This window comes from Streptopelia decaocto (genome assembly GCF_964273445.1).
Source record: "Streptopelia decaocto genome assembly, chromosome: 1".
Classification (NCBI taxonomy): Eukaryota; Metazoa; Chordata; class Aves; order Columbiformes; family Columbidae; genus Streptopelia; species Streptopelia decaocto.
In genome coordinates, this window is record NC_138663.1 from 203,787,507 (window position 1) to 203,810,568 (window position 23,062).

Consider the following 23,062-nt stretch of genomic DNA (forward strand, 5'->3'; position numbering starts at 1 on the left):
TGAACAGCAAATGATGTACAGACACTTCTAAAAAAGCATTTACATCTCGCTGGAAAGTTTTCAGTGACCTACAGCTCAAACGAGACTACAAAAATGCAATATGTTATGACAGATGGAGGCTTATAGCCGTCAGCCACGTTGTGCAATGGCAATTTGGAAGGCCTGCCCTAAGGTATGCTCCTACTGATGTCAGCTCTGACATACATCCCTGGTGTTCCCTGACCTAAAGAATCAGCTCCTGCTCTTGAAAGAGAGAGGCATTAATAGTCCCGTCATAGAAACTCCTTGTTTATAGGGCTTTTGTTGTCTTTATGTTGAAACGAGTGGGGAAGTGCTGTGGTTTAACCCCAGCTGGCAACTAAGCACCACGCAGCCACTCACTCACCCCCCAGTGGGATGGGGGAAAGAATTGGAAGGGTAAAAGTGAGAAAACTCATGAGTTGAGATAAAAATAGGTTAATAGGTAAAGCAGCCATGTCCCCTCCCAACCCAGCGCATGGGTTTGGTGGTGTCCACCCAGCAGTCATACAGTTAACGCAGCTAATGCCTGTAGTGCTGCATTTGTTGTTTGTGTTACTCTGTGGCCTGCGCAATTCTCTTGGAAGTGAAAACAAGCTGGTTCAGAGTGAATTGAACAACAGGGTCCTAAATGGGAATGCAATGTGAACTACAGAGGCAAATTTTCATGGATTAATGGCCAAATTGTTGTCTCATCAAAGTCTGATGGCAAAATTCCCGTAGGCTGCAATAGGGACAGGATTTGTCCCTAAAAAAAGATTCCATTTGAAGCATTTGAGTGTCTCCCAAAAGCCAATTACTAAATCAGAGGCGCCATAATAACTGAGCTCAAATTTATTTCAGGACAAGGAAACGTAGTTGGGAGGTCAGTCAACGCTGGCAATGTCATTTCTATGGTGACTCCATTGCAGAACTTGGCGCTGGCCTGTGCGCAGGGCTGACAATGAGGCTGAAATGGGGAAGAGCCTGAAAGAATTGCATTGTAACCCTTGAAAAGAGGCTGTTTCCATCAGCCAGCTTGTCACACAGCTTGGTAAAGCAAGAGTAGAAAGGTCTCTCCTGGGGCTCTGCCCTCTGTGCCATCAACAGGCACCACTTGGCTCTGCTCCGGGTGCCAAAGAAAGCTCCGAGCAATCAAATGGTTGCTGACAGAACCGCACTAACAGTGTGTCTGTCTCCATGGCACAATTCAATACCTGCACATCATTCAGTATCTGCACATCTTCTTCCTCCAAACAACAACAACAAAAAACCACACCAACAGAAAAAAATACATTTACTTTTACATCACTCCATCTGAAAGGTGTGTTACATATTTATTTTTAATTTTTTCTTTTGCTCTTTTTTTTGTTCACCATTAAGTGGAAGAAATCAACTGGTAGGGGCTTTCCCGAAATTCCGTTTTATAGTAAACACTTCTGCTAGGGACGCTAATCTCCTAATTAGTGATTCTGGACTCTCCCGCTAATCAATGCCAAGCACGTGCACATCCTCTTAATATGCTGGGGTGCTTTGAGCCTTGGAAATTGCAGAGAAAGTCTCAGAATTAGAAGGTGAGGAACTGGGTTGTCCAACAAACTGTACATCTAGAAAACACACGTAACCCCCTGAATGAAGTTGAAAGGCTGAGGGAGCTGGGGCTCTTTAGCTTGGAGGAGACTGAGGGGTGACCTCATTAATGTTTACAGATATATAAAGGGTGAGTGTCACAAGGATGGAGCCAGGCTCTTCTCCGTGACAACCAATGATAGGACAAGGGGTAATGGGTACAAACTGGAACACAAAAGGTTCCACTTAAGTTTGAGAAGAAACTTCTTCTCAGTGAGGGTGACAGAGCCTGGAACAGGCTGCCCAGGGGGGTTGTGGAGTCTCCTTCTCTGGAGACATTCAAAACCCACCTGGACACCTTCCTGTGTAACCTCATCTGGGTGTTCCTGCTCCGGCAGGGGGATTGCACTGGATGAGCTTTCCAGGTCCCTTCCAATCCCTGACATTCTGGGATTCTGTGAAGTAACAACCTGTAGTGGAGACAACTCACCCATTACAACACAGTGGTGCAGAAACAGCATCCAGCTGGAGTAAATGATCTCGTTGGCTCACTGGGCTGAGATGGGCCAACCTGTGACAAGCAGGAAACCTGGGTTTGTGTTTTCCCCTAGTTTTCCTAAATGTTCTTTCTCCCTGGCTGGCAACTCTTACGCTCGTGTTTGTCTGTCAGCAAGATTTTGTTGTCAGAAGGCAGCCCCACAACTTTGTTTTTGCTTCAGCAGTCAGGTAGCTTGTCTAGATCAAGTAATACATGTTCTTCTTTTTGACTTTTCTAGATGCTTTTACTCTGGATTTCTGTTAGGGCTATTTGACTAGAAATTAGAGCTTCCTGTGAAAACAATTTTGAATTTATTTTATTCTTTTTGTATAGCCAAGCACCCTTAAAATAATTTTACTTTATTCAGAAAAGCAAATTTGTAAAGTAAATAAAATAATAACAGCCACTAGAGAATCTGTAGTTTCTTGTTACCTTTCCAGTCAGAGCTATGGAGGTATTTAGGCACTGCTACATTAATTGCCAAGAACTGAATACAATGCAAATTAGAGACCTATCCTATCTTTGGTTATCTCAGTAAATATCTTTCTGCATCTACAAGTACCTGAATACCCTTGGAAAATATGGCTCTATTTTCATTTAGTAAATCAAAATTTTGTTTTCATTTTGATCCAGTAGATTTGATTCTTGATTCTGTTTTGGTAAAAGAATGGAGAAGGAAATCAAATTCTCCTTTAGGAAATGTGAGTTGGTTTTCCTACTTTGTGGCTAGCCCAATGGGAGGGAAAATATTGCACCTGCTCGCTAAACTCACATCTAAAGACATTAAGGTGAAAGGAGGCTGTAGCATGGAGGGGGTTGGTCTCTTCTCCCAAGTAGCAAAAGATAAGACAAGAGGAAATGGCCCCAAGTTGCACCAGGGGAGTTTTAGATTGGATATTAGGAAAAAATTCTTCCTGGAAAGGGTTGTCAGGCATTGGAACAGGCTGCCCAGGGCAGTGGTGGAGTCACCATCCCTGGAGAGGTTTAAAAGGCGTTTAGACAAGGTTCTTAGGGACACGGTTTAGTGCCTGAGTTAGTTAGGTTATGGTTGGACTTGATGATCCTGAGGGTCTCTTCCAACCAAAATGATTCTATGATTTCAGAGCAGCAGAAGTGAAAGTATTTATGTTTGGAAGAGTGTACTTCATTGTTGTTTATTACATACAGTACCTGATACTGGACTTTGCTGATTCTATGTAAATTAAAAAAGCATCAGTTTTCCTTCCAAGAAATGGAGCTTAATAATGTAACACTTATTTTGTTACAGAGCTTATCTTTGCTTTTAAAACCATAAGTCTATAATGTCATAGAATCACGGAATATCTCAGTTGGAAGGCACCCATAAGGATCATGGAGTCCAGCTCCCCGCTCCTTGCAGGATCTCACAGATTTAATGTGATTAAACCTTGGTATGTCTTGTCATCACTTCAACTTGCATTTAAAGGTTTTATTTTTAAATAATAATGGCATAATTGTTGTTATTTAAATTCATGTTTTCGTCTAGCAAACAAATCCCAAAGTCTTATCATACCTGATCTGCTCCGGCATCAACGTGAGCTTTGCTGTGTGATACACTGGAGCCAGGGTTTTACCATTGGAATCCAATTTGTCTTAAGCTGGAAGGAAGGACTAGACTGAGTGCTAAGCCAAACCCTCTGGTTAAGGAACAAAGAAAGCTTAGTCCACTTATTTTTCCTTTTCAGTACATACAGGGCAGGGTTTTGCACGGCCTAAATGCCTAAATTCATCATTTCCAGCCTAGCCTGCTGCTGAACAAAGGCCTGCGTTAAGCTCAGAACAAAACTGCAGGCCTTGAGCAGAAGAAATGGCTTTCAGACGAACTTCTGAAGTTGGCTTTAAAGATCTCATGTTTGACATTTATTTTGGCAGAAGGATTAACTCAGCGCGTTTGGCTTTAGATCCTCATAGTTGCTCATCTTTGATCTTCATATCACTGATTGTCATCCTGAGACTCCACCACAGACATGTTGCCCTCGTTCCTTCGAGGACCCCGGGCTCTCTCTGTGGTGGGGCTCTCATCCTTGTGCTCTGTGTTTTTGGAGGGTTGAGTTGACAGAACTTTAGGACTAAAAGGTTGTTTTGAGTTGTGGGTGCCTGAAGGGTCATTTCTAGAAGGTCACACCCTGGATCTACGTGACTTTGTCTGAAAGCTTCTTCCAGAGCTGGATATCATAGAATCAGGAAATGTCCTGAGTTGGAAGGGACCCACAAGGATCATCGAGTCCAACTCCTGTCCCTGCACAGGACACCCCACAGTTCACACCGTGTGTCTGAGGACGTTGTCCAGTCTCTTCTTGAACACTGTCAGGCTTGGGGCCGTGACACCTCCCTGGGGAGCCTGTTCCAGTGTCCAGCACCCTCTGGGGGAAGAACCTTTTCCTGATGTCCAACCTAAACCTCCCCTGGCACATCTTCCTGCCATTCCCTCGGGTTCTGTCACTGGTCACCAGAGAGAAGAGCTCAGTCCCTGCTCCTCCTCCTCCCCATGTGAAGAAGCTGTATGCAACTTGCACACACAACTTGCCCTGGGATGCAGTATCCGCTGTCTCAGAAAACCAGACACTGCGGCAGTTCAGAGATCAAGCGCTATATCAGAATTCAGTCTGTATTACCACGAGTTCAGTCCATTGATGTCTTTAAAAAAAGCAAGAGCCAAGGTTTAACATTGATCCCTGGAAACCTGACCATAAGGCTGGTGGGCTCCCCGCAGCCGCTGTCCTGGAGGGAGCAGACAGCCACTCGCTGCCAGCCAGAGTTGTTTTGTGATCTCCGAGTTGCCTAACGCAGCCCAGAGCAACAAACACGTGGGAATTGCCATTAGGTACGTTTGAAGGATCCTCTGTATTTATCACTGACGTTATTTGTACACAGAACATTTTCATGAAGGTAACCCGAGTTACTAATAACTGTGAAAGTAACCAATTTCTAGTGGCAAGTTTTCTTTATTTTGTGGTGAAGTAGCAGAAAGGTTCATCCTGCAGATTTGGCACTGACAGTATTTGTTTCCTTAGTTTCTGACATGCACACATCTAATACCAGCTAGAAAAAAAAACAGAAACCTTGCTTCAGGAAATCATTGCAGGAAATAAGATGACAGTGTGTGACTGCTGCAGCCCAAACACAACGTTCACTGACATTCCTGGAAGCGCCAAATGATACATCCTAGAAAGAGCAACTTCCACAAGATAATCAGGCATTGACTCTCAGCTCTGCCACTTAACTTTTTTGCATATTCCATGAAGTAAAATCAGCAGAGAGAGAGAGATGAGACTGAATGAGCAAACTACATCTACTGTAATAAAGCGGTAGAAATTTTGTTATGAGTGAAAATGCAATTGAACTTGGAAAATCTGGTGTCCAAGAGACTTTCCCTGGGAGCTCCCATGGGTGCTGGAGGAACCAAGTCAGGTCTGGGGGTAGTGCCGGCCCTGCCATGGGGCTGGAGCATCCCACGGGCCTCCTCTCAACCATTGCATGGTCCTAGAGAGCAGTACTGTTCCTAACCATTGACTGCTTATTTTCCCCCTGTCCATCCCATTCTGGTTTTGTTTTTATCACATTGTTTTTGGTAGAAAGGTCTAGGAAATGTGTCAAGCTCATTTCTTAACCAGCTGGTTGGACTCAGGACTCAGTATGATACTGCCATTGTAATGACAGCCTTTCAGAGCTGCAGGATATGATCCTCTGGAATTACTGAGTTTAAGACACGGTGGCATTAACAACTGCAAGAGACCTTGCTCTGAGGTTCTCCTTTTGCTGCCCTGATTGGGGCTTCCCAGCAGAAAACATCTTCCCCAAGCAGATCCCAATGGTATCAGCACCAATCTGTGCAGCTCAGTGAAGGAAAAGCCTGTTGCTGCCTCTCACTGACATCCCGTACTGAGTTCTGCATCCAGAGGGACTGGAACAGCTCCCTCATGTAGAGATTTCCCCTTCCTCAGGTAGACATCATATGGGCTTTGCCAGCTACTCTGCTGCTCTCAGGCAAGTTTTCAGGCACAAGGATGTAGTATCACACATGTACTGCTGCAACAACAGCTGTTCATCTTAAATTGCTGTTAGGTTCTTTCAACCAACAAAAAAAACTACTGTCAGTTTGCTTACATATGTATCATAACTGGGATCCCATCTCTGGGATCCTGGACCTTTGTCCAGAGCATGGTTTTACTGAAGAGGTCATTGATGCAGTTTTATGTGCATCCTTAAATAACAGTTAAATAACTCCCTGGTGTGCTGTTCAGCTTCACACCTTCCCTCTGAGACCATCCTTTCGTTCACCAACACCAATAATGGATCGGTCAGTCAAAACTCTTCTCCTGGGCTGGGAAGGGATGTTGTTGTGTGGCAGCAAGGCGGAGACATGGCCAGAAGTAAATGGTGTTGGTTAAGAACTGACCTGGCAAAGTCAGCATTTCTATATACTGATGGAACAGAAGACAAAGCCTTATTAGACGCACAAAAGACATGCCATATGGACACATACTCTGACACCTATGTTTTATTGTAAAGGATAATAAAGCAGACTGTGATTTTTGGGTTTTGTTCTATACCAAACAGTAACCCAACAACTTCAGGAGTGAGTGCTCCATCTCTCAGATTTTATGGACAATGTGATAACTTTTTAGACCTGTGTTTCAGCCCCAGGAGGAAGACCAATTTATTGTGTCCAATAAAATATCAAATAGCCATTGAGAGCTGACAAAACCATACTGATGCCAAAATGCAGCCTTGTTTTCCCCAGTATGGTTTGGGTTGGAGGGAACCTTAAAGTTCTTCCAGTTCCAACCCCCCTGCCCTGGGCAGGGACACCTTCAACCAGACCAGGTTGCTCAAAGCCCCATCCGACCTGGCCTTGAACACTTCCAGGGATGGGGCATCCACAGCTTCTCTGGACAGCCTATTCCAGTGCCTCACCACTCTCAGGGGAAGAATTTCTTCCTTCAATCTTAATCTGAAATCTACTCTCAGTTTAAACCCATGACCCCTTGTCCAGTCGCTACAGGTCCTGGCGAAAGTCTCTTTTCGTCTTTCTTATAAGCCCCCTTTAATTATCAAAAGGCTGTAATAATGCCTCCATCTGGCTTTTCAGCTCTGAATATTCAGGGCCTAATTCTCCAGCCCTTTCAATTATTTCCAACACTGAGCAAGTTCGAAGTCACTTTACATTTGCTGTTTTCTGGTATCACTGCATGACTGTGGTGCCAGGCAGAAGAGAATCAAAAACCTGGACTGAAACCTGAGTTTTAAGAGGTCTGTTCCCAAAGATGTGCCCAGGATCATCAGCTGGTTTGGAAGAAAACGGAATCGGTGGCAGTTCTGTTGTCCTGCATTCAGGTCTTTCACAGCAGATCATGAGTGAAGGTCACTTCAGCCTTCCGGCTCTGTGCAGCCTCCAGTGCTCCCACACCACACCATGCCCTTTCAGCAAGGCAGGTATTATTAATACTAAGTTGAAACCCAACTTTGAATGGCAGGTTTGGAGGTTTGATGCATCAGCTGGTGTCTCCTAACAAAGGTGCATGAGTGAAATCAGCGCTTTAGCCATTGCCTTCTCCTGATGAATCATATAGCAAATTATTTTATAGAGTCATACAATGTCCTGAGTTGGAAGGGACCCACAAGGATCATTGACTCCAACTCCTGTCCCCTGCACAGGACAACCCCACAGTTCACACCGTGTGTCTGAGGACGTTGTCCAGTCTCTTCTTGAACACTGTCAGGCTTGGGGCCGTGACACCTCCCTGGGGAGCCTGTTCCAGTGTCCAGCACCCTCTGGGTGAAGAACCTTTTCCTGATGTCCAAACTAAACCTCCCCTGGCACATTTTCCTGCCATTCCCTCGGGTTCTGTCACTGGTCACCAGAGAGAAGAGCTCAGCCCTGCCCCTCCTCCTCCCCTTGTGAGGAAGCTGTAGCCACCATGAGCTCTCCCCTCAGTCTCCTTCAGGCTGAACAAACCCAGTGACTTTATCTGCTCCTCATACGGCTTCCCCTCCAAACCCTTCACCAACTTCGTAGCCTCTTCTGGACACTCTCCAGCAACTTAATATCCTTTTTGTAGTGTGGTGTCCAGCCCTGCACACAGTGCTCCAGGTGAGGCTGCACCAGTGCAGAGCAGAGCGGGACAGTCACCTCCCGTGACCAATTCTGTGATAATGCTTGTGTGTTCCAGGAGCCTGGACTGTGTTTGTTACCCTTCCTGCAGTCACGCTTCATCTTTGCGTCACTTAGCCAAATTGTTTCGGTTACAGAAGAATAAGTGTTCTGCTGGAGGAAGGAAGCTGCTGCGTTGGCCTTGGACAATACTCGTCCAGGCTCGGAGAGGCTGGAGTCGTTGTGCCGGGGTGGACGGCCAGCAGCCGTGCCAAGAACAATATTATTTGCATTTTAAGTTATAGCATCTAATGGAATCAAGAACAGAACCTTTTATTTTTTCTGAACCCATTTGAAGGTTTGCCAAAGGGGCGATTTACAGCTTCCTAGTAATAACGAGCAGTTCAGCTCTGCTGACCAACGAGTGGTCACGCATGATGCAAACTGACATCAATATTTTATAATATCTTGCTGCAGTTCCTGTTCCACAGAAATATTTGTTGGACTTTGAGGGAATCAAAATGGTTTTAATCTTTAAATTTCATCTCAGACTAATTGTACTTCTTTTTTCCCCCCCGTTCTGAACTTGGATAACTTGTTTCGTACTGCCCTTGATTAAAAACAGTTGGAAGAGGATGATGGGAGTTTTCATTTCTTAACTTTTTTGGAAAAATCTCAGGAGCTTTATAAGTTTTTGATTTATAGTCTAGGCTATCTAGCTTTCTAGTGCAGCGGGTGCTTTTGAAACTGGAGGTGGTTAAGCTCAATCTCAAGAAGGTGATAAAAATTTAAGCGCTTGTATGAAATTAGGGGTATTTTGCCACCTGGAATATTTGAACATAGTTCTACTCACACCATATGAAAAAAAAAAAAAAAAAACAGAGCTGAAATTTTGAGGAGCAGAGAAAGCAGAAAATAAAAGGACTATATCACTGGAATAATATTTAGAGGTCCTGGGGGAGAAGGTTGATAGAAAGGATGTAACATTTTGTATTTGTGTTATTGTACAAATTGCAGGCCAGATGCTGCAGTGTCGGGGCCAAGCGTGCCGAGCGCTGTGCGTTTGACTGTGTGTAATTTAGAGACAGCTGGAATCAAGTTGACAACAGACCAAGATAGCAGGAGAGCGCACACAAAGGTGGTGAGAGCTGCAGACACGAAAGGTCAGATCGCACGTATGTGAGCGCTTCGTGCGTCTTCCTTTTTCCTCTCTGCATTAAAAAGGAAAAAAGAAATTGGATTAAAATATTCAGATGAGGAGGAGGAGGATGAGGGGCCAGGTCAGAGGGTGGTCACGGTAGGCTAGCTGCTCTCCTGCTGGTGCCAAAAGTAGTTTGGACAGTTGGATGACTGATTTTAGCATTTAAGCAAAACATGTGCTTGGTGAAACAACAGCTCCTGAGGTCGGCACGGAGATCATCCCAGGGCTGGCTGGAGGCTGGATTGCATAAGGACATGCATTTGTGCTACATATATATATATGTGTGTGTGCATACATACAGCTTTAGCTACCTGTCAGTGTTAAAAAGGGGGGTTGTGAAATACGGTTGTAGAAATGCTGGAGTAAAGAGAGGGAAGGAAGGTGCTTAATGCCCTGAGAGAAAAAATAAAAGACCATTGGAGGGCTCAGTCCGTGGAAGGCTGAAAGGCGAGAAGAAAAACGTCATCATGCTGCAAAGCGCAGATAAATTCCAAGGTGAGCTGCCAAATGTAAGCAGCATGAAGGTCTCCTCTTGCCTTCCAGGGGACAATCTCTAGAGTGCCATATGTCTGTCAGCTGGTGGGATTCGCAGTGCCGGTGGGCACCGTGATGGGCAGCTCTGTGCCTTGGCCCCATACACATCGTGAGAGCTGCAATATGGCTGTTGAACCACAGCATAAGCGTTGAGTAAAGTCTGTGAACAACCTTGCAGTGTGGATGGAATGCAGAGCAGTGAGGGAAAAACAAAATCAGCACGAAGCACTTGCACGGGAAACAGAGGCTCACGCAGATTTCCTGTTGGATGCTCTGCACTTACCTGCACGTTTAGTTGTCTTAGTGGTGTTTTTTCTAGCGCGTTTGTTTTACTGACATGACAGATTTCTTATTTAGGGCCTTCTTTCTTTCTCATATTCCAAATTTTTAAAGCAAAGCATTGCCTTTCTCTAGGATGTTTTATCTGAGGGGGTATCTGAATGGTTTCTAAGCATCTCAACTGGCCCATAGTGCTCAGAAGCAGGCATATGTTACATCTCATTAAACAGCTATCAAAGCTGTGCTTCGGAAGCCAAACCTGCTTGTCCTGGGTTAGAGCGGAACAAGCAGAGAGCATTTGGTACCGCTCAAGAAGCTGCTGATGATGGTTCCTTTCTAGAGAGCTTTGGTAGAAGCATATAAGGACATATGAATGGTTCAGTGGAGAAATCAGCTCCGATAATGTCAGTAATAAAACCACTCTTGGTTTCATTCCCATTAAGCTCCCAACCAATTGTTTTTCTTGTGAAACAGCTTGTTCTGTGGCTTTTCAGTGCAGTTCAACCAAATACAGCCATTAGAAATCATCCATGAACTGTAACGGTTCAGCCTGGAGAAGACTGAGGGGGGGTCTCATCAATGTTTATAAGTATCTCAAGGCAGGTATCAAGAGGATGGACCAGACTCCTTTCAGCGGTGCCCAACGATAGGATGAGGGGCAACGGGCACAGACTGAAGCACAGGAGGTTCCCTCTGAGTATGAAGAGAAACATCTTTCCTTTGAGGTGCCAGAGCCCTGGAACAGGCTGCCCAGAGAGGTTGTGGAGTCTCCTTCTCTGGAGACATTCAAACCCACCTGGACACATTCCTGTGTGATCTGCTCTGGTGAACCTGCTTGAGCAGGTGGGTTGGACTGGATGATCTCCAGAGGTCCCTTCCAACCCCAGCCACTCTGTGATTCTGTAACCCAGCTCCCACCTTACATTTGAAGCAACCTCATTTGCTGGAGTAGCAATAGGAACAGAGATACAAGTTGCAGAGACTCCCAGCCTCCAAACCCACAGCGTGATGCAGTTTGCGTGCGAGCAGTAACCGCACAAGCCTCACTTTATGTAATTTGCTGGGACCTGGAAAGGAAGTTAGTGCTTTCTGTAGCACCAAACCCAAGTTATGTGCAACCACAATTCACATCACCAGCTGCCTGTACAATGGAAGAAGTTTCCAGCCATTGTAAATCTGGCTTTTAATACTGTATTCTTTTAATGTTTTGGATCACATATAAACCTTAAAATTGCCTTGATCTTTGTTCTCAGACGTATTTGCGTGTCCAAATCGAGGATGAGGGCTGGTTTTCATAGACTTAGGAATGCAAGCACTGTAATTTATACTAAATTCTTCCTGTCGAGGGGAAGCATCATATTTGGGAGAAATGTGTGTCTGCAGCATCACAGAAACTGCCGTACTCTGACAGAAATACTGGTTTTGTGCTTGGCAGAACTCCTGCAGAAACTGATTTTACCCTGTTCCTTCTCCCCATGAGGTGAAAGAATAACATCCCCCAGCTGAGATGGGTGGCCATGTGGACTACAAGCTTCTTATTTCCATCCTGGACCAGCTCGATTCACTCGCCAACTGGCATGCAAAGGTGTGACAGTGGTGGATGTAAAACAGACATGGAATGACACAGGGAGGCTGGGAGTCATGTAGAGGAGACACCAGAGTGTCTTTATTTTCCTGGGAGTCAGGGTGCCAATCCACTGGGATCTGTGTGCCAGGATCACACGGGATATTTTTTGACAGGGGGCTGAGAATTTGGGGTTCTCCTCAGGAATCTGCCCATGCGCTTGGCTGTGGCACGAGCCCATGTGTCCTCATTAGTGCTGGCTCCATCAGCCCTTCCTTCTCGACCAAGTATTTTACCGTACATGAAGAGGCAACCAGTGAGTGCGTCGTGTTTTAAGCTCATCCAGGCAGGAACAGTCTTTTCCTCTGCTGTTTAAATTCATCCACATGTCCCAACCCCTTTGGGACTCTGTGTTGCTCTGTTGCTTCTACTAATTTCTCAAGATTTCTCCATGTTTTTCCTTGTTACACCAAGTTTTCCTGTAGCATGGCTGTCTCACATTCTCCATGCAGTGATTTTGCTCTCCTCCTTTACCGAAAGACACTAAAGCTTGAATTTAGATACTTCGCATGTGTAAAGACATTTCTGAATCTTGTCAAAGTCAAAAGAAATATCAGCCTCATCTATTTCTCACTGAAGGCTTGGCTAGAACTCTGTGAGGACCTTAATATTGCTTTGTGGGAAGACGGAAGGCATTGAATTTGGCCAAAAATTTGTGTTTCTTAAAAAAAAACAGCTGTATCTTGTCACCTCTTACTTGGCATTAATTGTCTGTCTCCACCTTTCTTATCAATAGGGCAATGATGCTGTTTTTAACCACCTGCAGCATTCATAGATCCTTGACAAAACCAGCCTGCCAAACCACCTGGTTTTGGGGAAGTTTGTCTAGCTCAGTTTTAAAAATCTGTTTTTCTCAATGTGTCAGACTCTTGTTTGCAGACAAAACACCTGTAATTTCTAGCATATGGATTTTTTAGTGTTTTGTGGTTTTTTTTTTCTATGGAGGAAAAATTGCTGCCCTGGAGGCTGGTAAAATGTGGGAAATTAATGAGCTCTCTGCTAAATTCACATAATCACAGAATCACAGAATGTCAGGGATTGGAAGGGACCTGGAAAGCTCATCCAGTCCAATCCCCCTGCCGGAGCAGGAACACCCAGATGAGGTTACACAAGAAGGTGTCCAGGCGGGTTTGAATGTCTCCAGAGAAGGAGACTCCACAAACCCCTGAGCAGCCTGTTCCAGGCTCTGTCACCCTCACTGAGAAGAAGTTTCTTCTCAAATTTAAGTGGAACCTCCTGTGTTCCAGTTTGAACCCGTTACCCCTTGTCCTATCATTGGTTGTCACCGAGAAGAGCCTGGCTCCATCCTCCTGACACTCACCCTTTATATATTCGTAAACATTAATGAGGTCACCCCTCAGTCTCCTCGGTATAGAGCTGTACCCCTGCAGTCTGAAATCACAGTGCAGGCCTTGAGGAACTTCTCACTGAAGTTCTTCCCGTGGATTAATGGATAAAACCCGAAGACATTTGGCTTATAAGTTTATTTATTGAGGTAAACCTCCTGTGACATGTGGGAACAGCATGGCTTTGCTTCTTCTTGCCTGTGACCCTGTCACGTCTTGCTCGTCACGTGCCTGTCAGGGATGTCCTGACATCTGTGAGATACGGGCAGGGTCAGGTCCCTGGTCACTGAGGATTCTGGCACAGGGACTTTGTCACGTTCCAGTTCTGCTCGCGCTTACCTGGGTGTAAATCAACTCACTGTGGTAAGACAAGGTAAAAATGAGAAAAATAATAGAAATATGTCCCTCTAATCCAGTGAAGTGAAGTCACTTCCACAAAGCAAAACAGCTACTGGTAAAACCTCATTAATAGTAGAGACAACTTATGTTGTAATTGAATTAGTGGACCTCATGAAAGATCGTTCCCCAGGAACTGAAAGAGACATGAAGTTAAGTTGCTTGATTATCTTTGTCTCGGAGATTTTTTTAGCATTCCCAGACTCTGTGGGAGGAAGGAACAACGATATGAAAGGATCGGAAATCCATGATTATGTCACTTTGTAACAAAGGGGATGGACAAGAGTGTGGAATTTTTTCATCTATTGATTTTGAACCCAGAAAGAGGCCTGGACATTGTGAGAAGAGTTTGTAAATCACAGTCAAGAAAAGGTTTGCCCAGCAATAACTGCTGCCAAGGCACAGGGAGGAATCTTTCCAGGTTTCAGAAAAGACGTGAAACGATGTCTTCCAAACACCCCAGAGCATCATGGGTTTGGGTTTTTTCCAAGCTTAAACACACACACACACACACACACACACACACACACAGATTAAAGGTAAGAAGAAGCTAGAAGACATTTAAGAGGATAAAGTTAAGGATTACCCTCCCATATGCCTTCTTCCCTCTTTTTATTCAAATAATATTTTAAATGCAGCTTTTCCAGGGTAGGATGCAGTGCAGGACAGGGCCTGTGGCAGCCCATCCATTCCAGAACAAATTCGTGAGTAGCTGAGAAGGAGCACTGTGAAGAGCGTTACCAAGTCAGCCAGAGCCGAGGAGGCCACAGTAGGATGTGACCTTTCTAGAAAAATAGACTAGATGATCTTCTGAGGTCCCTTCCAATCCCAAACATACTGTGATACTGTGAAAATCTTTCACACTGTAGAAAATTGATGTTTTCTGCCGTTGCTCTCTGCTCCCCAGCCCCCGTGTGCCGTCTCATTGGGGATTAGTTCAGCTTCTGGCACTGACCCCTCGTGGGAGGAACTTTTCCTTGCAGGTAGTCAAAGTACATCCCGGCTGTAAAATTTGACAGGTGTGAATATCTATGGAAAACTCATTACAAGGAAAATCTGTAGGGGGTAAGCTTATTAAGGTCCCTGACTATTAGGACTTCCATAGCATGGCTGTTGCATCCAGTTCTGGGCTCCCCAGTTTAAGAAGGACAAGGGAGATGTTGAGGGGTCTGGAGAATCTTTCTTATGAAGACAGACTGAGAGAGCTGGGTCTGTTCAGCCTGGAGAAGAGAAGCTGAGAAGGGATCTCATCAGTGTTTATAAATATCTCAAGGGTGGGTGTCGAGAGGATGGACCAGACTCCTTTCAGTGGTGCCCAATGACAGGATGAGGGGCAACAGGCACAGACTGAAGCACAGGAGTTTCCATCTGAATATGAGGAGAAACTTCTTTACTTTGAGGTGCCAGAGCCCTGGAACAGGCTGCCCAGAGAGGCTGTGGAGTCTCCTTCTCTGGAGACATTCAAACCCACCTGGACACCTTCCTGTGTGATCTGCTCTGGTGAACCTGCTTTAGCAGGTGGGTTGGACTTGATGATCTCCAGAGGTCCCTTCCAACCCCAACCACTCTGTGACTCTGTGATTTAGCATACTAATTATAAAGGAGACGCAGATGAGCTGTGCCAGCTCTTGCAGCCTGCAGTGGTGCTCCCTGTGTGTCTGTATTTCCCCTGTCCCCTTCCAGCACTCAGCTCTTGTCAGACTAGGCAGTTCCCTGCTTCAGGGTCTTTCTAAAAGGCTGGGAGATGTTCTCTCATCCTTGTTTATTCAGCTCAGAGACAGCCAGGCCAGCTCTCAGTTGCGTGGATGAGGGATAGTGGTCCCAAAGGCTGCCTGAAAACCACAGCTTGAGTCCTGGCATCATGGAGGACAATGGCCTGGGACAGTACAAACTGCATGAACCCCTGGGTCTGTCCATCCAGGCCACCCCACAGCCCTGTGCTGTGGTTGCCAGTCACACTCTGGAGCACAGGGATATGGAAAGATGCAGTAAAACAAGACTTTGCTCCAGAAAGATGCTGAGCAGCTGGAGGTGGTCTGAGCTGCAGTGGGCTCTGCATGTTTTGCAGTAGGGAAGGCTTATAATTCAGCCCTTGATTAAACCCCTATGGCCTTAACAACAGTTTTCTGATACCCTAGGAACTACATTCTGTGTTTGTTCCCACCTATGTTTGATGTATGCTGGGTAAGTTATAAGGCTAAACCATGCCTGCGTTCCTCCTGCTTGTGTTCATCTCTGAGCAAAACAACTCCTTCTCCCTGCTGGAGAGTGCGGGCGGTGCTAAAACTAATCATTATCTGTGAATTGGCCTCACCCTTCTGTTTCTGAAATAAGTGGCTTTTATGGGCTTGAGCTACAAAAAGGGAGCTACCACACAGCAGCCTTGGTGCTGTCAGCCATGAGGAAAGAAGCATTCGAGGTTCTTTGCAGCAATTCAGCACAAACCCCCTCGTTCAGCCCCTACATAGCGTGAAGCCTTGTGGGCAGCCGATATTTTCGCCTTTGTTTTTGGGTAGTGACATAACATCTGCCCTCTCCACGGCAACTCATTTCCCACCCATTTAAAAATGAATCGGAGCACCTGGCTTTGGCCCTGCCGGGCTGTGGCTCACTGTCTAATCGTTAGACCTTTCAAGAGCAGAAAAAGAGTGGTACAATATGGCTTTCAGGCCGCCTTAAAAAAGAAAATAAAAAAATCCAACCCCAAAGGCTTTAATCTTAAACATAGCAACACCTCAGTGAATTCCAGCTTTTGATCTGGGGCAGAATGTGTTTCCAAATTCATTTCACGCTGTGCTGTTTCAGTGAATATAAGCGCTTCGCCCAGGGGTCCTGCTCCGAGACCTTCCGAGAAACTTCAGAGAGCAGCCGTCAAAGTTCGGCCAGGCCATTTCTGCTCCGCTCCCGGCCCTGCCACGGAGCCACCGGCTGATGGACCAGCTCTGTGCTTTAAGGTGTTTTGGAGATTTAACTGGTTGTGAAGGCAGCGACTGCCTCACCACGCGCGGTTGCAGTCACTCCAGTATGAAGATGCTTATTCTGGTGTGGCTCATTCGGATGCAGTAAGTGCAAAAGCGCGGTGAGCTAGAGATGCCGTATATTGGTGTGACTGTGCTGTTAACACTACGACTGTGGTTGGGTTTAAACAGTTTAAGCTGCTCTTGCAATCCAAAATCATGCATTTGTGCACATGGATCTCCCAATTGCTTAAAATTCTGCTTCAGTCCTGCATTTGCTGTGTGTTGAAATAGTGAGTTAGCACTGGAAACTGGACTCCTGGTGCTATGCAAACCTAAAAAAGTAGCCAGAAACTAAGTGATGAGAAGAATTGTGCATAAATGTCCTTTCCAGCCCAAGCTGCGCAGATCAACCACTCTACAAACCCACACTCCTTTTTGACCCTGTTCAATCTTATTACATTAATTCCCAATACCATTTCAAGAGATTTCCCAGCTCATTGCTGAACACTTTTCAGCCTGGTGAGTTCCTCCCAAAAGGAAAAAAAAAGAGGGACTAAAGCGCTGAGGTGCGGAAATGACCTTACAACCCTTGAGGTTATAAGGAAGGTATGTATTTATTTACAATGCCGGACACACAGGGAATCATTTCACCTAATACGTGTGTAAAATTACAGTAGCTGTGAGCATGGTTAAATACATTAAAGTGTTACATATTCATGAAAGTTTTAGGAACGCCTATACTTATTCATAATCTGTCCCCAAGAAGGTGGTTCTTGGGGACAGTATGGGTTCCAGGAGACCATTTCCATAGTCTCCACCTCCGGCTCCTCCTGGTTGCAGCTGCGCAGTGATCGTGAACCCGGGTCCTCTTTCTCTGTACCCAGTCACCTTTGGTCCAGTGTGATGAGTTGGTTAAAACTGGCCTATCTCCTGTCCTGTGCCCAAGTTTCTGTTATCTAGTTCACCCAAGGATACACCCAAGGATTATTATCTTTGCAAGGCATCAGTGAAGTCCTGTTTCTCATACAATAAGTTACATAGAGCTAAGCAAGGCTAGGCAATAGTGATGCGGGTTAAAGGATCAGCTCTCTAAGTGTCTTTAGTGATGTGGGGTAGGGCTAGTTCTTTAAGTGTCAAGTGTTAGTTCTTTAAGTGTTAATTAGTTAATTGTCAATTCCCTGTATCAGCGCGAGTGCCCAAATACACGTGCTTCACCTTCACGGCAGCGGGAATTCCATCCTGGCTCTCCCATTGTCCCTGGGTGAAGGGAAGCTGGATGCTCCTGGCCACGCTGGGGTGCAGGAGATGTCATTTAAGCAGAGCCCAACCCACTGGAAAAAAAAGAAAACACATGAGTGAGTGGTAGACATGCAGACTGCTCTTTCTGTAATGTGTCATGGTGTTATTTTGAATAGAAATGCGCTAAATTACAGAGATTATTTCTTGTATTGGACGTGTAATCATTTGGTGACATATCAAAACTCTTCACTGTTTTAGTGGGTGGAAAAACTATTGAAAAATGGGGGGTTTTCCCATTTTACCTCAAGCAGATTGTTAGTGGTTGGGAGCAGCAATGTGTAGGACGCTGCATTTCTGCCTTTTCTATCCCTTTCTCTTTGAGAAAAGTAACTGCCACCAGTCTATTTTTTTTTTGCTGAGCTTCATTTCTGTTCCAGGGGATGAGGGGGCTCAGGTCTGTGACCCTGACCCCCCAACCTGTGATCTGAATCTCTCTAGACAAGCAAGTGGAGTATTTAGTGCCAAATATTTCTGTCTCCCGTTATCTATTCTCAGTGTTCAAAGGTCACAGGAAGTAAATCGTTTGAAATTGTAACTTTTTCTTTCCATGCATTGGAGATAAACTTTGACATTCACAGTAGCTGTATTTTCCTTGCCATGATAGCATATCGTCAGTGTAAAGCTAAATACTGACATAGAGCTGATTTCCAGTGTTGATCTTGGTCTAGTATTTCAGAAGCCTTCAGTCTGGAGAATACAGATGGTTGCAAGTTTTCTGATGAGAATGTGTTGAGGTTTTTTAAATTCAGGAATGATGACTCACAAAAACTTGAATTTTATCTTGTTGGAATGCCGCAGTTCTGCTGTGAAACTCATTTAGGGGAAGGCTTCTCAAGTCCAGGAAGGAAATTTGGGCCAGAAATGTCAGGCACTTCATCAGAACCAGCCACGTCCTGCGTCCAGCATTCACCAGTCACCACAGAGACCTCAATGCCATTTCTGGGTTTGACAGCAAAATCTGGAGCTCCTGCCTCCCAGGCAACTGCTGACTCCTGGTCTGCTGGCTGGAAGAGGAATGACTTCTCTGCCGCGTTCTTACATCAAAGATTTGGAAAATATTTGACTCTATCCTGATATAGAGCAGAAAATATCTTTTCTGAAATAGACTATTTTTTTACTTGCACTAGTGCAAAATTTACTAATTAAAAAAGTGTCCACTATGCACGAGGCATGAATCTGGCAAACAGAAGGATCAGGTTCAGTCCTTTCCTCTATCCTTTTATAGGCTACTTGATATCGCTGCTGTAGTTTGATGAACATTTTCACCAGCAGCCACACCATTTAGAAGTGAGGAGCATTTCCAGCCTGTTCCAATGCCTGACAACCCTTTCTGGGAAGAAATTTTTCCTAATATCCAATCTAAACCTCCCTTGGTGCAACTAGAGGCCATTTCCTCTGTTCTATTACTTGTTCTATCACGGCTCGGTGTCCCCCGTGGCTGTGCCCAGGTTGGCCAGTGTCTGTAGAGCCGTCCGTGGGGTATTGTCAGCCAGGGGAGCTGCTCGCACCTCAAATGACCTGGTTATTTTTAATCCAGGTGCTTCCTCTGGCTGATTCGCCGTGTGACTGCACACATGCTGGTGCTGGCACAACCCTCGGGATGGCACGGGGACAGGAACAAGCAGCAGGAGGTGACGGGAGGCTGCCAAAACCAAGTTCATCGAGGGATGTCCTTTATTTTCCTTGTGCAATGTTATTAACAGTTATTTGTCTTAGAGAAACACTAAATCCATGGAAGAAAGTAGCAGTTCAACAGCTATGTAGTCATAAAGCTGCCCATCAAGGCTTCTGCAAGCATTTATGTGTCTGCGTGAACATAGTCCAATAATTACCGATTTTGAATATTTTACTGCCAGCTGTTCATCAAGGTATGAATCACTTGGTTAGTTATGGGTGAAGTTTTCATTAGGATTTAAGCTCCTTAGACGCTTCTGAAAGTGTTTCCTTCTATCCTGCTGTCTAATCTGCTATCAGCATAGCAGAAATCCCATTAATTAAGGACTAAGTCCTTTTCTAATCTTCTTGCCAGACTGCAGAATGCAGTTACTGTTGCTGTTCATCGGGCTGAGTCCAGTGCAGGCTGCTGCTGGTCGTTTGGAGCATCAGCCCCTGGCTGCACGGGAGCGGGACACGCTCAGGCTTCTGCCTAGGAAGGATGAAATTGTCCTGTAAGAGCAGGGCTATCCCACACAATCTAGTATTTGAGCCTCAACTGTGGGCCTGTGCCAGCTATTTGGCAAGATTTGTGGCACTATAGGTGCCCCTCGAATCAAGAAAAAAGGTCAGCACTGAGAAAGCATCCTACATGTCATGTCTGTCTTCTGCAGTGCTAATATGCCATTAATACACATTGTGTCTGGTGGGAAACTAGAAGGTAACTGAAGTTGGTAAGTTGGATATACTGTGATGAGTTGATGAGTGTCCAAATCTAGCTCTTTGCTAACTGGAAGTTGGCAAATGTGATGCCCATCTAGAAGAAGGGCCATAAGGAGGATCCGGGGAATTACAGGTCTGTCAGTCTGGTGTCGGTGCCAGGGAAGGTTATGGAGCAGATCATCCTGAGTGCCATCGTGTGGCACATGCAGGACAACCAGGTGATCAGGCCCAGTCATGGGTTTATGAAAGGCAGGACCTGCTTCACCAACCTGATCTCCTTCTATGACAAGGTGACCCATTCAGTGGATGAGGGAAATATTGTGGATGTAGTGTACTTAGACTTCAGTAAAACCTTTGATACCATATCCCACAACATTCTCCTGGAGAAGCTGCAGCTCATGGCCTGGATGGGTGCATCTGCGATGGATAAAGAGCTGGCTGGAGGGCTGGGCCCAAAGAGTTGTGGTGAATGGAGCCAAATCCAGTTGGTGGCTGGTCACGGGTGGTGTCCCCAGGGCTCAGTACTGGAACCAGTTCTGTTTAATATCTCTATCAATGATCTGGACGATGGGATTGAGTGCACCCTTAGTAAGTTTGCAGATGACAGCAAGTTGGATGGGAGTGTTGATCTGCTGGAGGGTAGGAAGGCCATACAGAGGGATCTGGAACAGCTGGATCGTTGGTCTGAGACCAATCATATGAGATTCAACCAGGCCAAGTGCTGGGTCCTGCACTTGGTTCACAACAACCCCAGACAGCGCTACAGGCTGGGGAAGAGCGGCTGGAAAGTGCCTGGAGGAAAAGGACCTGGGGGTGTTGAGCAACAGTGGCTGAACATGAGCCAGCAGTGTGCCCAGGTGGCCAACAAGGCCAACAGCATCCTGGCTTGTATCAGGAATAGCGTGGCCAGCAGGACCAGGGCAGTGACCATCCCCCTGTACTGGGCACTGGTGAGGCCAAACCTCAAGTCCTGTGTTCAGTTTTGGGCCCCTCACTACAAGAAAGACCTTGAGGTGCTGGAGTGAGTTCAGAGAAGGGAATGAAGCTGGTGAGGGGTCTGGAGCACAAGTGTGATGAGGAGCAGTTGAGGGACCTGGGGCTGGAGAAAAGGAGGCTGAGGGGGGACCTTATCACCATCTACAGCTACCTGAAAGGAGGTTGTGGCATGGAGGGTGTTGGTCTCTTCTCCCAAGTAACAAGTGATCGAACGAGAGGAAATGGCCTCAAGTTGCACCAAGGACGTTTAGATTGGATATTAGGAAAAATTTCTTCCCAGAAAGGGCTGTCAGGCATTGGAACAGGCTGCCCAGGGCTGTGGTGGAGTCACCATCCCTGAAGGTGTTTAAAAGATTGTATAGATGAGGTTCTTAGGGACATGGTTTAGTGGTGGACTTGGCAGTGTTAGGTTTACAGTTGAACCCAATGATCTTAGGAGTCTCTTCCAACCTAAATGATTGTACGATTCTAAACCTGATATGTGATTTGTAAAGGATTGTGAAAGCTGTGCTTTCAGGAAGGCCATTGAAAACAGTAGGTAAGACCTAAATACTTAATATAAGAAAAGGCTAAAAGTGGAAGAAACCTTTGGAATGTACACACTATAAAGTTGTATACACTGTGGACACCAACCAAATTCAAATGGCAAAAGACTGTGAATCATGAAAACTCTTCTGGCACTGGGACTGCTAATCCAGAAGCCATAGGGTCCGGGTGGTCCAAGCCCCCTCACTCCCTGCAGCCAAGGCCTTGGGGCTGCATGTTTTTGCTTCCTTTCTTCCTGGATATCCTATCTGGTAGTGCATATTGTGCTGTTTGAATGTGCCTTCCTCTTTTCTTCCCAGGGAATGGCTTTTACACTTGAAGAGAGGCTGCAGCTGGGAATCCATGGCCTCCTTCCTCCTTGCTTCTTGAACCAGGATGTTCAAGTCCTCCGTGTCATGAGAAACTTCGAGAAAAAATCCAGTGATCTAGAGAAGTATGTAAAAACTTATTATCTTATTTTCATCTCCCCCCAGTTTAATTTTCAGTTCTTTAAAGCCCCCAGGAAGACCTGCAGATCCTGCTTCAGGGCACACAGGTTTCATTCAGTCACTTTTTCCCACCTCTCCATACTCTTCACCACCAAGAGTGTTTATTCTTCTTCCCCTCAATTACATGACATCCCAGTCCCAAAATAACACTGGTAGTGGGTTTTTTCTGCCCCCACATTGCTGGAGAGCTCTGGTGTTAGCCTGGCAATCCACTCTACTTTGGGTACAAGTGCACAATGAAAAGGCGATCCCTGCCCAGAGCGCTGGAGGTAGAGTGAACACAAGTACTGCATACATCGATATATCCACTAAAATACTGGATGGAGGAACAGAAAGAACCAGCCAGCTGGCAGGAAAAAATTAAAAACCAGAAGCAATGGTGTGTAATGACTGATCTTTCTGTTCCTCGGTTTCCACTGTGTCCACTATTGCTCATATTACTGATGGAAGATGGTGTTTGACTCCTGTTATGATGGACGGTGGGGTTTGCATCTCCATCTGTCTCAGCTACCGTTGCTCTGGGCACTGAGGCAGCAGGACTCTTCCCCTGTAGCGCAATTGCATTGGCTTTTCTGGGTCACAAACGCCCGTGTCAATCTTTTAAATTATATATTGTCAGCAGCGTGTGATGGCCTTTTTGAAGCCACACCACAAGGCTGGGTGCTGGGCACAAAAGGGAGTTTGTCATTATGTTCATACTAGTTTCTCAGACAGAAAATCATTTGCAATCTCTCTTTACTTGTTGAGTTTTTCCTTTTCCTGGCTTCAATTTGACCAATTCAATCTTAGTGTTCAATGAAG

At 45.6% G+C, this 23,062-nt stretch overlaps 1 protein-coding gene across 3 annotated transcripts in view; it reads left to right on the plus strand.

Annotated features, from left to right (window-relative positions):
* Positions 1–23,062, plus strand: part of ME3 (malic enzyme 3) — a 133,764-nt gene that overhangs the window by 48,960 nt on the left and 61,742 nt on the right. For all 3 annotated transcript variants that reach the window (XM_082060952.1, XM_082060954.1, XM_082060953.1), the window contains exon 2: positions 22,073–22,206. In XM_082060952.1, the coding sequence (XP_081917078.1) occupies positions 22,073–22,206 (134 nt within the window). The remainder of the gene's footprint in view (positions 1–22,072; positions 22,207–23,062) is intronic.